Below are 15,591 nucleotides of genomic sequence, written 5' to 3'. Positions count from 1 at the left end.
TTTGTCAGAGGTTCTATACCAATATATTTTAAGTATATTGCCATTTTGGTACAATAGCTTTACTATAAATTTTTTTTCGAAAACGGCATCTCCGAAAATCGGTGGATATTTCTGCCCCCAACCAAGGGGTTAATTACCAAAGGAAGATTTTCACTTAGCAGCAAATAGGAAATTATTTTAGTGAAAACACTGATTACTCAGATTATAATTAACTGGAACCTTCGAATTATTTTGTTGTCCAGCTATCGCAACTGAAATCTCAATTGATTTTCATGCTCATTACGTAGTAAATATTTCTTGTGGCCTTCCTGTTATCTTTTTTGATTTCATAAGGTGGATATTTATCTTTTCAGTGTGAATGTGGCATCTCTAACTCAGTCAGAAATCAGAGATATCATTCTGGGTATGGAGATATCTGCTCCTTCAGCCCAACGTCAGCAAATAGCAGAAATTGAGAAGCAAACTAAGGAGCAGTCACAGCTCACAGCCACCACAACCAGGACTGTTAACAAACATGGTGATGAAATCATAACATCAACAACGTCCAACTATGAAACTCAAACTTTCAGGTAAGTTTTCATTTCTTTTAGGGTACCAGGGATGGAATCTCAGTGATATTTTAATTGCCCCCGGTCTTCATTTAGTTCTTCTATGCAGTAACACTCAGGAGATCTTCAACATGCTAGAATACAGTGAACTCAAGGTAATACAAAGTCATTGATATCCTGTGATCTGACCATCTTGGGACTGAGGTCAAGGTTTGGAATTTAAAAGAGCTTAAAATTTAGAAATTTTGTATTTTCAATGGTGCCGTGCATTTATAATACCTTTTTTGTCCGGACCGGCGGTTTTGCTTTGCATTATTATTATTGATTTTGCTTTGTAAAATCGAGAGTTTACTGTATTTTAAGTCCTTAATAAGAAAATGGCGTCTGTAAATTTAGGAAGCTTTTTGTGTGAATGCATTCTAAGGCTTCTATTTTAATATCATCCATTCTAATTTTGGATTATCACTAAGTTATTACCCAAGCAGTTTCGTATGCTCTCATGAGGCAGTATGACTTAATATATGAAGGTCAGCTATTCCTGGTTGTCTTCAATCTTACATCAACTCGACTGTTATTATTATTATTTTTTTTTTTTAATGGTTCCTATTAATGTTATTTTCTTTGAAATTATTAATTGTTATTGGCTGTTTTTTCAATTGTTTTCTACAGCACTGATTATTAGGATTGTGTTTTTTGCATTATTTGCTCCTGAGCTCGTATGTTTTCAGGGTGAATATGGTATTAGGGCAATTCCATTTGTGACAGAATTACCTTTAGAGAAAACTATGTATGAGGATATTTCGATAAATTATAAAGTAAAAAAATTGCATAACTTCTAACCTTGCATGATCAAAAAACATCTATAGAGGTGATTTTCATACACATAAACAAAATCAATTATCGAAATGCCTTCATACTAGGCCAAAAATGAACATGTGACGGAATCACTGCCCGGTCAACCTCCTAAGTGTAATGATTTCAAACATCTTCAAAATTCTATGAATCGAAGTATAAATTGAAAACTTTTAATAAGGCTCTGAATAATGCTTCAAACACTGATTTCATGAAATTCAATCATTTAGCTGTTGATTTATCAAGATAAAATATTTCCTGCCTAAATTTTTATTTGAGATAAAAAGTTGATATTTTCGTGGAAATGCCCATTTCTAACCCAGCAGAAATCACAAATGTCAGAATTATAATTAAACATCTATATTTAAACTGTTTTCTACTTTTCTATTTTATTTCAGCTCTAAGACTGAATGGCGTGTGAGAGCAATTTCTGCGACCAACTTGCACCTGCGAACTAACCATATTTACGTGTCATCGGATGATATCAAGGAGACTGGCTACACATATATTTTGCCGAAGAATGTGCTGAAGAAGTTTGTCACGATCTCCGATTTGAGAGCACAGGTGAGATGATGCTAAGTTGTTTTGGTAACGTGGATTCGCTTATGTAATTGAAAGAGATCAGAAACACAGAAAAATGCAAAGAGCAATTAAATTGTACTTTTTTCATTTTGGAGGAGTACCTTTTATTAGTCCTTTTTCTCTGTGCAAAGTTATTAGAAATTATTTCATGATTATGCACTTGTTACAGACTAATATGCCTTTTTGAGGATGACAAGGGGATGGTGCTGGCTTATAAATTAGGGTTCTAGTGTGTTATTTTCACAGTTACGGAGTGTCTTCCATGGCCATGTGTTACAAAATAAGTGTTTTATCTCGTGTTATTAAGAATAATTAGGCAGAGTGTACGTTTATAGCAGTTATTTCGGATAAGTCCTAGTCTAGATAAAGAAGGGCTGGCATTCCTTTTCCCTGCTAGGGACCGTATCATGGCTGATGATACCAAATTTACTGTAGTGGCAAGCCTGGGATAAGTTTCATTTTTTTTCATTATTTTTGTTATATTTTTAGCAATCTCTGATTTTTAAGCCACTCTACTTAGATTTTACATTTTTTTATTCTTGAATTTCAAATAGGATATGTTACACCCTCAGAATTAATGAATTTTATGTCACAACGTGCCTAGCTGCATTTTTCTACAAAATCCCTAGTTAAGTGCTTTGTGATTGATATAAAGTGTCAAAATAAACATTTCCGACTGGAATTCAAGAAAAGTCTGTGAAATAGGTGTGAACTCTAGCTAAGTAATTGATGATGGTAAAAGCTGTATTTATTGTTTGCTGTGATCATTTGGCATGCTGGCCATTAAAGGGTTAATTTATGGTATCTTTATTGCTCAAATGTTTTTCATAGTATTTTTATGTCCAGTTGAACGTCTATGTAAATGTTCCCTTTGTTTTCTTTATTTTAGATCGCTGGCTATTTGTATGGTCTTAGCCCGGCAGACAACCCTCAAGTGAAGGAAATCAGGTGCATTGTTATGGCTCCTCAGTGGGGTACTCATCAAACGGTTCACCTTCCTAATCAGCTTCCCCATCATCAATATCTGAAGGAAATGGAACCTCTTGGATGGATCCACACCCAGCCCAATGAATTGCCTCAGCTTTCACCTCAGGTATGTTATGAATCTCCACTACCATTGGAGGCATATTATTTTGCAAAAATAATAAATTTTTATGCTTATAAACTTCTTGTGGGTTACTTAGGTTCATCCTTTTTTTAATATTTGTCCAAACTGACTAAATTGGAAAATAGTGTATTTGAAATCTTGACATTTACAATTTCGTAGTGCCTTAATATACAGGCGGTCCCCGACTTTCGCACACAATGCATTCCTGAAAACGTGTACAAGAGTCGAATGTTCGAAAGTTGAACCATTGGGTTCCATATTAATTAGGGGTTAGGTTTAAAAAGAGAGAAATTTACGTACTAAAACCTTATTTTTTACACAGATTTTATTTTTATTATCTAATATCTAATAATATGTTAATATAATTCCTCAAATCATGCAATTTCTTTTGAAAATATGCAGAAAATGTAAAGAAAAGTTTTTAAAAAAACAAGAACTTTGGGTACTGAGTGAAACTTCCTAATGGCGTTTAAGTTGACATTCCACTTATTATGTCTATTACAAAATAGAAAGACATATCAAGAGGTATAACAAAATGTAATTGTTGAACCCTCACTCTCAAAAATCGAGGACCGCCTGTAATCATAAAAATCCTAATCTACCAAAAAAGTTAGGCCTATGACTTCACTTTGGCAATCCAATGGCCTAGGGCAAAATTAATGTCTTCCTTGATAAATTTCCTGATGACTTAATAATGTTGGTTCTTTACAAACAATGGAATCTAAATGAATTTGAAAAATCATGTTGGTGATGAAACTGAATTTAACCTGGATTTTGATGAGGAGGATATTTATTCTGAAGATGTTAATATTTATTCTGTGGTAGAATTCTGGTGAATGTTATATTTCCATATCTGATCCATTACTCTAGTAACAAGCTCCCTCTGATGAGGAAAATTCCTCATCAGGAATTCGCTGCGTAAAAACAAGACTTAATATAAAATCAAAGTGCGTAAAATCGAAGTTTTACTGTATACATGATGCACATTTTTTTAAGGCCATGAATCTTAATATTTACATTGCTTTGCAGGACATCACCACCCATGCCAAAGTAATGGCTGAGAACTCAGTCTGGGATGGTGAGAAGACAGTAATTATCACCTGCAGTTTCACTCCTGGTTCGTGTTCCCTCACTGCTTACAAACTAACCCCTAGTGGTTATGAGTGGGGACGTCAAAACACGGACAAAGGAAACAATCCTAAAGGATACCTCCCATCTCACTATGAGAAGGTCCAAATGCTCCTGTCTGACAGGTTCCTTGGTTTCTTCATGGTGCCTACTCAGGGTTCATGGAACTACAACTTCATGGGTGAGATACTGTTCACATTTCATTTTTATGCCATGTTTCTTTTGTGAAAGTTTTTTCTTACTTCATATATGAGTTTTACTTTGGTCAAGGGACAGGGAGAATTTCTAGAAAAAATTCCTGTTCATACATTGGGTTAATTTGAAAAATTCAGTGGGTTTAAACCCCTTGACCCAGTACAGCCTTAAGTGAGATCCCCCACATCCTTTCTGCCCTAGTCTTGGTGGTGACTATATTCAAGTAACCTGTGAAGAGCTGGCAATTTTATTTAATCTTTCTAATAGAGGTCATTGTGCCTTGATGCATTATTTGATCTTATTTTTACTCGGCAAGCAATTTATTGGAAATGCGCAAATTGCATAATAAATAACTAAGTAACAATTATTTCACTGTAAAAACTCTTCTCGGGATACCGCGCGGGTAAGATTATATAAGAGCGCCGACGTTTCGGGTACCGACTCGCTGCCCATTCTCATGGCTACTCATTCGCCATGTTGTTCGCCGGGAAAGTGTAAAATCTTAGATAATTATTTCACTAATAATAATGGTATCTTTTCTCATTCTTCAGGTGTACGCCATGACCCTAATATGAAATATGAACTTCAGCTGGCTAACCCCAAGGAATTTTACCATGAGGTTCACAGGCCAGCACACTTCCTCAATTTCTCTTCACTCGAAGATGGTGATGGGGTGGGAGCAGATAGGGAGGATATGTACGCTTAGAGGGAACTTTTTTGTTGAATATTTGTTTTTTAACTTCATCTCTGCATTTTGTCTGTAGGAGAAACAAATGTGGAATCGATTTCAAAGAGAATGACTTATGAAAAACATAGGGAAATCTTGACAGCAGTACAATTTCAAAACACTTGACTGAGGTGTATTAAACGAGTAGTGTACCTTATTCCAGTATCTGTTCCAAGTGAGTGTGTGTGTGTAAGAATGAGTGATACAGAGAATGCATGGAATGCCTCTTGCAACATTTCATGAAATTTGTACATAGCACTGGAGTGTCACGTCGACTTTATTTTTTTAAAGGTGAGTGTGATGCATTTTTCTTTTATACTTCTATTGTATAAATAAAAGTTGTGATCTGTGTAATACATATTTGATTAAATAAAGATGTTAAATTTATTAGGATTTTAATCATTTCATGTGACTTGCTTTCCAAAGGCCTTTGTGCATTATTAGTATTCTAGCGTTGAATAGAAAGGAATTATGTATGTATTAGAATGGCTTAGGTAATGGAATTAGGCTTGCAATTGTTGTAGCTAAATTTTTATTATTGGTTCAAGCAAACTCCAACACAGTTATTTCAACTTTGTTACTCTCTTATTTTATTGCTACTTGTGAACCTTATCTATGTTGGGGTTTCTAAAGATATTCTCTGTATCATACAGAAAGACTTAATTCTCATTTCCTTAATAAAAAATACACATATGGTGTAACCTCTCAAGTTTTCACTGACTCCAAACATTGTACGTAATATAATAGCTTTGTTATACTATTTTTGAATTAGCATTTAACTAATCATTTGCCGCCTTCTTGTTTCATTTCATTTGTGTGTTATATATTTCTACCACACTTGCAACATAATGAGAAGTCTGAAATATGTGATGAACTACATATCTACATAATAATCTTTAGTTCTAGTTGACCAGTGAACTGTTTGAAGTTTCATTTTCCTCTGAGGATGATTCAAATAGCTCCTATTTTTTAATTCATCTACTGCAATAATTTGCATAATTTTAAGGAAAACCCTTTGAGGGTATCTCTTTTCAAAGTTAAAGATAGTTTTAAATTTGAATAACCACTTTCATTTCTCAATGTAAGGCATGAAAGGAGAAAGGCCAATATGATCAGCAAGTGTATAACGTTAATCTCCGCAGAAACTAGATTATTTTAGCGAAATTATTTCTATGAGCCATAACTATGATGTACACATTTCATATCACTGATGTTAGATAACTTTGTAGAATTGCAGAGGGGGTTATAGGCATTTCGCATATCTCTCAGCCCCTTGGCCATATTTTGCTGTCTTGGCCGATAGAGATGTGAATGGAGAAATAATCAAGGCCTTTATAAAAATAAATGACAATTATACATTTATTTTTAATCACGTATTTCAGTTACAAATATGTATTTGGATTGTAATAATGGAAGGACTTTCAGAAACAGTGTTTTGGTCACTTTGTAAGTTACATAATTCTTATACAGAGAGAAAGTGTAATCAACGTTATGCCCAGAATCAAAGAAATGAGGTCATTTCTGATTAGCATTTTTGAATGTAGACATATGAAATGCAGAAGTATCAAATGTACCCTGAGTGCTCTTTATAATTTTCAGGCGAGGTTTAAAAAGCTTTCAACCAATGACATAGAAAAAAAAATTTCATAATTATTCAGCAGTTGATACATGCACCCTTCCCATTATCAAGTTTGACATTGTTTTACTGAGAAAAACTCAATCATTAAAGAGTTCAAGTCAAGTGTTCTGAAAGAACTATGCTCATATGACATGTATTAGTTGTGTAGACTAAAAAAATAATTATGTATTGTAGATACTGGATCATCACATTACTTTAAGTTGGTGTTTAAATTTGGCAATAATTTCATAAAGATTAGCTGATAGGAGAACTGAGTGGAGAGCTGCGTCAAACCAATCCTAGGATTGTTGACCAGTGATGATGATGAATAATTTCATTTCTTAGCTCTCGTGGTGACTTAACTTTAGATCTGTCCTCACTCCAAGGGCTTTATTATGCCTTAAGATTTACTTGTAAACATTCAACTGAAACATCTGTGAGAGGAACAGTTGTTGATGCACTGATCCTGTTTGATTCTCTTACATTGAAGATGGAACTTGCACTCTTAGCTAAGTCTTGGTTCCCTTTCTTGGCCATGTCCTTACGCATTATTTTCGATGTTGGAGTACTTATTTTCCCAATAATAGTGCTAAGGATGCCTCTCTTGCATGTGAAGATTATAAAAATTAGCACACCTTGCAATGCATTCCAGATTTCTGTGAAGTAAAAATAATACTTGGGAGCAGGTACAATCCAGGCAATGAAATCCATGATCCAGCTGAGCCCCATCACAACGAAGAGTTTTATGTAGAGAACAAACCTGAAGTGAAATAAATATATGCTTCAGTTTGATTTTTTTTCAAATTCTGAATTGCACTTAGATTAGTATTTGGACTGTAACAGTCCGTTTCAAAGAGGAAATGCTCCTTATTCAAGTTTTGATTTAAGGAAATGCTCCATTTGATCAGTGTTTTAGAAGTTGTGTTGCACCTTGTTGTGAGCACCAGAGGGCAAAAATCAGTTTAATTTATCAGGATTAGAACCCTGGTGCCCTGATTTCATGCCAGGTGTTCTAAAGATACCTAAGACCTCGTAAGATTGCTAGGTATCTTTTTTCCCTGTGGAGTTTTGGGGCTTCCTGGGACGTTAATGACTGAGGTAGTTAATGCTGCCATGTATTTATTGCCAAAAAGGCAGCATGTAGTACATACCACAATCCAGAGGTTTTCGCCAAACTTTGTACCCAAAGCATCTCACCTTATATTTTTGTGGCGTTACGTATTTAAATCTTCCAGATTCTGAACGTAAGCCCCAGACACAGGGAACTCCGATTGTCTGTCACTAGCTGATAGAGGGAAAGACTCCACAAACAAGAATAATCAGCACTCAAAGAAACGATTGTCACAAAGTTACAAGTCATTTTCAATTAATATCTATTAGAGGTAGAAATATTCAAAATCAGAATTATTACAGAAAACAAGGATGATAACTAATGATCTCATAGGAAACATTACCAAAGACTAAGTACAAGCTGTATGATTTTTCAGAAATCACCCATCTTAGCCGAGCGATCTATCCACGGCGAGTGCCGAAGCAAAAAAAGGCCTGGGCGACCTCCGAATCGTGTCAGGGTGGAGGGGAGGGAACTTGCAAAGGAGTGGAGGGGTAGTAGGGCGATGTTCAAGTTTAAAGTATACCGGGACTAGCCACTAGGGGTAGCTTAACTGGCTAAAGCACTCGACCGGAAATCGGGGGATCCGGGTTCGAATCCCGGTCAAGGCGGATGATTTTTTCTCTGTGGATCTTTCGCACGATGTTCAAGTTAGCCGCATCTGCCGGTAGGCGCCCCTGTTGACTGGCACCACTGCAAAACGTCTGTCATCCAAGCCGGGGTTGGGGGAGAACCGCATACCGCCGGGTTTTCTCTCCTCTATCTCCTGGGTTGAAGACATAACCAAGTGGGGTGATAGCTGGTGGAGGCAAGTCATTGGAATTCAAGGAGGGGAAAGACATAGTGGGATGAGGTGTTGGAGGGAGAGAGAATTGTGATAGGACAAGAGGACTACTTCTCACTCCAAACTGCATTCTTATGCCTCAGCACCCACTTCCCCTAGATTGCCAGGAGTAGGTATTCCTCTGCCGTGCTACCTATATAAGTCTTGATCTCCAGGTGGGCTGGCATCGGAGGGCTGCGTCGAACGGCAGTGTCATAGGACAGAGTTCGGAGACAAGAGTTCTGAGACTTAGAGTCTCCGAGCCTTTGAGTCGAAGGGCCTTTGCACGAAAATCCTTTACGTGAAAAACCTTAGCACGAAAAGACCTTAGTGGGAGAAGTTCTGCGGATAAGATCGGAGGAAGTTGGGAGGAATATCCGGGGGGAGTACACTAAAAAATGACCCATTTTTATGGGAATAACTGTAGAAGGGATTTATAAGACTAAGGTCAGGGGGTCTGTCCCCCCTCTCCCCAAAATGAGGAAACTTTTTGAGTCTACTACTAGTCACTCGAAAGAGATATTGGTAGTACTTCCAATCCATCCACTTGAACTTTAGTACTTCCTTAATTTTTTCTAAATTTCTCATTGAAATATGAAATATTAAGGAGTGTCAATCAATTTAAATATGTATCCTTAATCTTAGGGACCCCCAAAGAAAATGGGAAGCTATGAAAGACCCAATCCCTGCCTGTGGTAAACCTAGCAGTCACCCACAAGTGCAATTGAAGTCCAAAAATTCTGCTGACAATGAGGGAATATTATTTGCCTCGACTGGAATCTGGGCTCGAACCTAGTTAAGGCAAATAAGTTATCCCTTGAGGAATTTTGCTCTAAAAGTGGACTACTTATCTTTTTTATCTAATGAATGGTCTTCCTCACTATGGCAATTGATTAATTAGTACCCTTGTGCATAGGCATAGATTGGGGAAAGCAACCTTCATTCTAGATACTATTGTAGTTACTGACATATTACCTGATTACTATTCAATAACTTAATACCTCTCTTTGATTGTATCTACCGCTGAACAGCAATTTCTTCTTAATATAGAAGAATCTCTATCTACTTGGGAAATCTTGATGGAGGTAATGATGAACATGATGATATTGGTCAATAAGAGGGTGATGATCGGCCAATATAAGTATGCTCCTTGGCTTTCACGGGCTGTAAATCAGGTAAATATAGCACATAAAATTACTTTTTATATAGGTATGTATGAGTAAATTCTTCAATAATGTATATTTTAGCAAGGTTTTGTTTTTTAAAAAATTTCTCATTGTTATGTTCTTCAAATTTTCAAATCTAATTAAGTATTTATATTTTTATTTTGCCTTTGAACATTGAAAAAGGTTGATCAACAATATAGTAAACTGAGTGCAAACCTCCCAAAGCCAGTAACTAATGATTTTTGTTCACCTCTGCAGAATGAAGCAGAGCCACTATAATATTCACTATGGGTGAATAGTCAATGGTGCAATTGACAAAGACTTAAGATGCAGAGTTTTTTGTGAACAAATTTTTGGGGCTTTTCCATTGATTGACCATATTCTTAGGTTAGGAAAGACTACAGTTGTGATGGATTGATTCACAAGAGTCTTTCTCCTCTAATGAATTTTACTTACAGCTGAAGTAACACTTTATTTTTCCAAATTCTGGTTTAATGATGTGATCTGGTAATCCAGGAGTGAACTGCATGACTGAAGTGATGATAAACATCATTACAGGTGATCCCCATGCATAAAGTGAGTAGTAAACGAACTTTCTCGTATCTTGCCTCAAGCAAGCGGTAGTTTTAGATGGCAAAAAAGTGCTGAAAGGAGATCAAACATGTACAAGTAAGACAAATAATATGGATCAAGCCATTATAATGCTCTGCATTACTTTCAAACAGCCACATTTTAGGGATAAAATATACCTGTTTGGAATTTAAAGTTCAAGCTTAGTTAGAGAGTTGGCATAGGCTCTATAATAATAAATTTATGTATAGTTGCTGGTTTGAGGCATTACTTTATGGAATTTATTCATATTGAAAGAAAATTAAACTGTTTTTCCACATAAAATTATAATAGTAAATGCATGGTTGTTGATTTAAATGCATGCACAAGAGAAATTTTTTTTAACTCCAGTGGAAACTATGTGGTACAAAACAAAAACTTATTTGGGCATTTTCGAGATATGTCTTTCATGGAAACAATCTAACCAAAGTATGGCCTCCTGAGTCAGGGCTGTTTGTGCAATTCAGTTTCACTTCAATTATTTTCTGTGTTCTGTAATGTTTGAATACATTGAATTGATTTGTGTTGGTGGGAGGGAATCCTCATTAAACATTTATCGGTATTATAAATAATATAACTACTTCATCTTTTTTTTCTGAATCTTACATTGCAATCATTAAAACTATTCTGCCAGTGAAGATAGGATAAATGGAGAATTTTGGTATACACCATGACTGATCCCCCATCCCAAATTTAACTTCCGTCTTTGATTGCCGGTAAGTCGTATTCCCTTTCATTTTTCTGTAAATCATATCTTCCTCCCCCTTCCCTGCATTTATGCATGACATTTATTGTAAATCAATTCATATTCACACATCTGCTTCCAGGAAGCCGTTGACACCAATTCATATGCATTCATATTATAGTTCTGTTTGTAAAAAAAATATTTCTAAGATGAAGATAGCATAATATATAGGAGCTCACCTGATGGTGAAGCATATGTCAAAACACATGACATTCAGCCAAAAGAAGGTTGATAAAATGAAGAACTGGATAAGGAAGGCTAGCAATCATAGATTCATAAAGAGGAATGCAAAACATATGTTAAATATTTTCAAAATATTAATTTTAGCCAAGAGAAAGTCCACAACGTCGCAACCACTTACCAGCAGAAATACATATCCCGTGTGGTAATCGCCGGCCTAAATACTCCGTCATTGCGAAGAAGAGAAACATGAAAAAATAGCTGATCACATGACTCATCAGGATTTTACCATGTAGATTCCTCAGTTCTGGTAATAGCACATACACTAAAAAGGTCAACAAGAGGAACAATGCCGATATCACTAGTAAGTGGGGATAAACACCCCTCGGAAATGTTTCCTCCTCTTGGGGTTCGCATATGAAGGGGCGGTTTTCGTTCAGCTCCAAGATCCTGTCGACACAGAATACAAACGGCCCGTACGAAACATTTCTCTTGTGCATGACCAATTCTCCGTCCGAAGCGCGGAGGTAATATTCGTCTCCTGCGACTTGTCCGGGTCTCAGGAAGAACTTGCGCTCACATCCCAGTGGAGGTCCGTAGATCAGTCCGAAGTGGCTGCTTCCGTCAACTATCCACGGCTCCGAACTTTCGTCATCCGAAACCTCTAGCTGAAACGTTCTGAATTTCCCGGTTTTCGCGCACTCGCCGTCTGCGGTTATACCCTCCCATATGGAACAGCACTTGCGAAGGCAGGGTCTCGGCAGTAGGCAGGGGCAGCCCTTGTAAGTCGTCGGCTCATCCGAATCGGTCTCTGTCCCGAGTTCCGACCAATAGGTTCCGTTTGGGTACATGGACGAGCCAATGATATTCCATATGCTACCGTTTGGATATTCTCTGTAAAACTTAATTTCGACGCTGAAATCTGGATCGCAAGGATGTTCATCCTCGTAGTAGAAATCCTGCTCGGTGACTGCCCTAATTCCAATCACAGTAATTAATACGAGAGCGATCGCTTGTCCGGAAGTTGAATCCATAGAAGTACCCATTACGAGAAATAAAAACCATACAGCATCAATAGAAAAAGAAGTGGGAGGGTAGTTCTGAAAAGGAATGTTAAACAGCTATTTTAACGAGATAAATTGTGATGAACTATCTTTTTCTCCTGAGGAAAGCCACCCGACTTTCATCGCTGGTGTGATTAAATACCTTCAATTATCCCTCACTAAAATATAAGCGAAATATTTCGGTCGAAATGCATTAGTAGCGTGAGTCAGTTTTAAGTGAGGCTCGGTTGGAATCTGGCGTTATACTGGGAGACTTCAGGCGCTTCAGGCTAAGCTTTGTGTTCGAAAAGTTTAGTCGCTTCCGGAGAAGGTTGCACTGAGTGATGACAGGTTTCCCTAAATCGCCGAGAGAAGTGCGATCTGGAAGTTTGCTTGTTTTGGAATCCCCTTACTGGACTATTCTTGGGAAATTTGTTTACAAATTACCTTAGCGCGGCGGCTTATTTTCAGAAAGAATCAGCTGCCTATGACGATAGCACAGAAGAGCTTGCTGGGGATAGGACTCGTGAGGCTTTTTATTACTTATATTTCCGCAATTAGCGCATAATTCAATTTTTAAGTAGGGCTTCACAAATATATTCTCAGATTACGTTTGCACCTCCGGTAAAAAGATTATGACTGTAGTTTTGACCGCTCGGCTGGAGGTGACGAAGTCTTTTTATAATCAGTAACTATTTTAATGAGAACGATAAATTTTCATGTAATTAAAGATTCTTTTAAAAATACTTCTCATCCTAACGGTTTTTATTATCAGTATATGAACATGACGCATGCAATCTTATTTTTAAATCGGATGAGTCGTAAAAAAAAGTCGGCGTGTATGACCCACCGGCGAGACATTAATTAGGTTTAACTCGAAAGAATAAGGATTATTGCACCAATTAATATTTTCAAGAAAAATTGTATTAATTTCAAACAATAAGCCGGCCGATCACGGATAAAATATTCTGCTGCTGCTATCTATCTGCTAAAAAAAACGCTTATTCTATCTTCCTCCTTGAAAATATGTGTAATGCCTAAAGCAAATTAATATCAGTGCGTATGCATTTATAGTAACTGATTGCGCCTAGTTTTTAAAACTTAATGATGTATAATGAGAAGATATTCGAATATGATATTCTTTCCATAATCGTTATTTATTGCACCTCTTCTTAGTTAATTTATTTTGAGGAGTTACTTAAAATTAGATGATATGATACTTTCCATTAGCAGGAAAATATCTAGATTTTTTGTGAATGAAAAGAAAAAAAAGCAGAATTTTCCGCATACTTTACTAAATATATATTATTTATATTACTTTAATAAATATATATGTTTTGTATGTCATAAACCTTATTCAAGCTCATTTGCATTGTTCTATGATAAAATAAAAATGATGAAAGGAATTCTACGAGAGGAACTCGTACCTTTCGCATAAAAGCACATTAAAGTTGGTGATTTTCGAATGTATTCCGGTAAAAAATTTACTTGTGTGAAGTTAATAATGTGAAAAAAGTAAAGTGAATAATGCAAGTGAATTTTTTTTATATAGAATTGTTTATAAAGTAATTTTTTGTAAAAGAATATCGAAAATCGTATTTTGTCTCTGTCTTGACAACTATTGAGTTAAGCGCCATTAAAAGGTTTTCTCGGAAGACCAATCACCGGCATTCAACTCCGGAAGTCGTCCAACGCAGCCGGAATTACCTTTTGTTCGCGTTCGAATTGGATTTGGCGGATGGTGAAGTGGAGTGTTATTTAACGTGACATTTTTCTCGGTATTTTGAGTGAATTTAGTCCTGAGGAATTCTTTAACAGTTATTGCTGCTTTGGCACGTAGTCTCTCCTTATTTATACTGGAAAACCAGAACTGATTAAGATGAAAAAACTGTTACCTATGAAGTGATTCATCAGTTTCAGTGAGTTATTGTTTAAATTCATTCAATCTGATATTATGAGGAATTAATTCGAACGCATTAAGTTTCATTCTTCTTGTAATTCACTAGTATTGAGGAATTGTTGAGTCATGTTTAGCTCGGTCTATTTTCTTGCTGGATGATCCTCTTCATACTTGACTTCTCATTTACGTTACCGCCTTTCCGGACGTCTGCAAATACTTTCTATTTGCCCAGATTTACTTCTTAATTTACGCTCCGTTATGACTACGGAACTATTTCGCTCAACCTAACCTTAATTTCACTTTAATTGCAAAATTATTTAAGCAATGGCGTATTGGAAGAGAATAGCGTTAATAGGTAAGGTTGGAAGGGAATTAATGGGTCTTATTGTGAATTGAAGAGGACAATTCAAAGTGGAAAGGGGATGAGACCCAAGCTATTCGTGAATGCGTAATGCAAACCTGCCTTCACCGCGGTGGACTGCCTTCTGCAACAGTGGCTATTTTAAAGCCTCGTTGTGTATCTTTATGTCTCGGATACCTGAGGTAATTAAAGTAAGGATCCTTACTTTAATTACCTCAGGTATTTATTTATATCGCGATTTCACTTTAATAATATTTTAGTTATTTTCTGGTTGAAGTCAGGTATGAAAATGCATGTCTGCTGGAGTATAGGGGTACAGATGCGAATTCACACCAGATGAATGGGTGACCTTTATACATTTTACTCTCCTTCATATGTTACAATAATTGAACAGTTTTCCTTACTCGTGATATTTAAGTTTTTCTTCAATTCGCATGCATCGTTATATACTTTTTACTAATTAAATTGATTGTGTGACTGTATTTAAATTGTTCTTGCCCCGGTTTTTAAAAATTTCAATGAGGTGTGTTAATTGGTCATTGTAAATGATTCTGTCAAAGCGAATCATTATAAAGAATGTTAAAAAATCACTGCAAAAGACTGGCATATCCACTGGGTGGCCTAATGGCCTCTTTATCTTTTCCTCCTTCTCTCTCTATGAAACAAATATAGTCTTCAATTGATAAGTTGCTCATACCATGTTTACCAATTGAACTTAGATCCGTACTGCCTGTCTGTAAGGGTGCTGAGTTAGCTCACTTTCAAAACCAGTCTGAAATCTCAGGTCCGACTGACTGATCTGACTGGTAAATTCATCTAGCTGATCCAGCTCATTGGCAATTTGCCATCCGATGGAATAAATCAAGTGTATTTATAGTATATTTGATGAATATGA

The 15,591-nt window shown here is 36.3% G+C and overlaps 2 protein-coding genes across 2 annotated transcripts in view; one reads left to right on the top strand and one right to left on the bottom strand.

Moving 5' to 3' along the window:
* LOC124158928 (pre-mRNA-processing-splicing factor 8) overlaps window positions 1-5,527 on the top strand; it is a 38,623-nt gene extending 33,096 nt beyond the window's left edge. The window contains exons 36-40 of the mRNA XM_046534352.1: window positions 354-569; window positions 1,799-1,964; window positions 2,872-3,075; window positions 4,120-4,399; window positions 4,965-5,527. Coding sequence (XP_046390308.1) covers window positions 354-569; window positions 1,799-1,964; window positions 2,872-3,075; window positions 4,120-4,399; window positions 4,965-5,119 — 1,021 coding nt within the window. The 3' untranslated portion in view covers window positions 5,120-5,527. The remainder of the gene's footprint in view (window positions 1-353; window positions 570-1,798; window positions 1,965-2,871; window positions 3,076-4,119; window positions 4,400-4,964) is intronic.
* Window positions 5,528-6,516: 989 nt separating this feature from the next.
* Window positions 6,517-13,087, bottom strand: LOC124158927 (G-protein coupled receptor Mth2-like). The gene is made up of 6 exons (XM_046534351.1): window positions 12,599-13,087; window positions 11,574-12,492; window positions 11,392-11,470; window positions 10,315-10,502; window positions 9,694-9,856; window positions 6,517-7,518 (listed from the first exon to the last, which is right to left on the bottom strand). Exons 2-6 carry the CDS (start codon window positions 12,436-12,438, stop codon window positions 7,152-7,154), a joined length of 1,662 nt encoding a protein of 553 aa, XP_046390307.1. The 5' UTR covers window positions 12,439-12,492; window positions 12,599-13,087; the 3' UTR covers window positions 6,517-7,151.
* Window positions 13,088-15,591: the final 2,504 nt, after the last annotated feature.

The sequence above is a fragment of the Ischnura elegans genome, chromosome 5, assembly GCF_921293095.1.
Source record: "Ischnura elegans chromosome 5, ioIscEleg1.1, whole genome shotgun sequence".
Lineage (NCBI taxonomy): Eukaryota > Metazoa > Arthropoda > Insecta > Odonata > Coenagrionidae > Ischnura > Ischnura elegans.
Note: the sequence above shows the minus strand (reverse complement) of the source record. Positions and strands in the feature narration are given on the sequence as shown.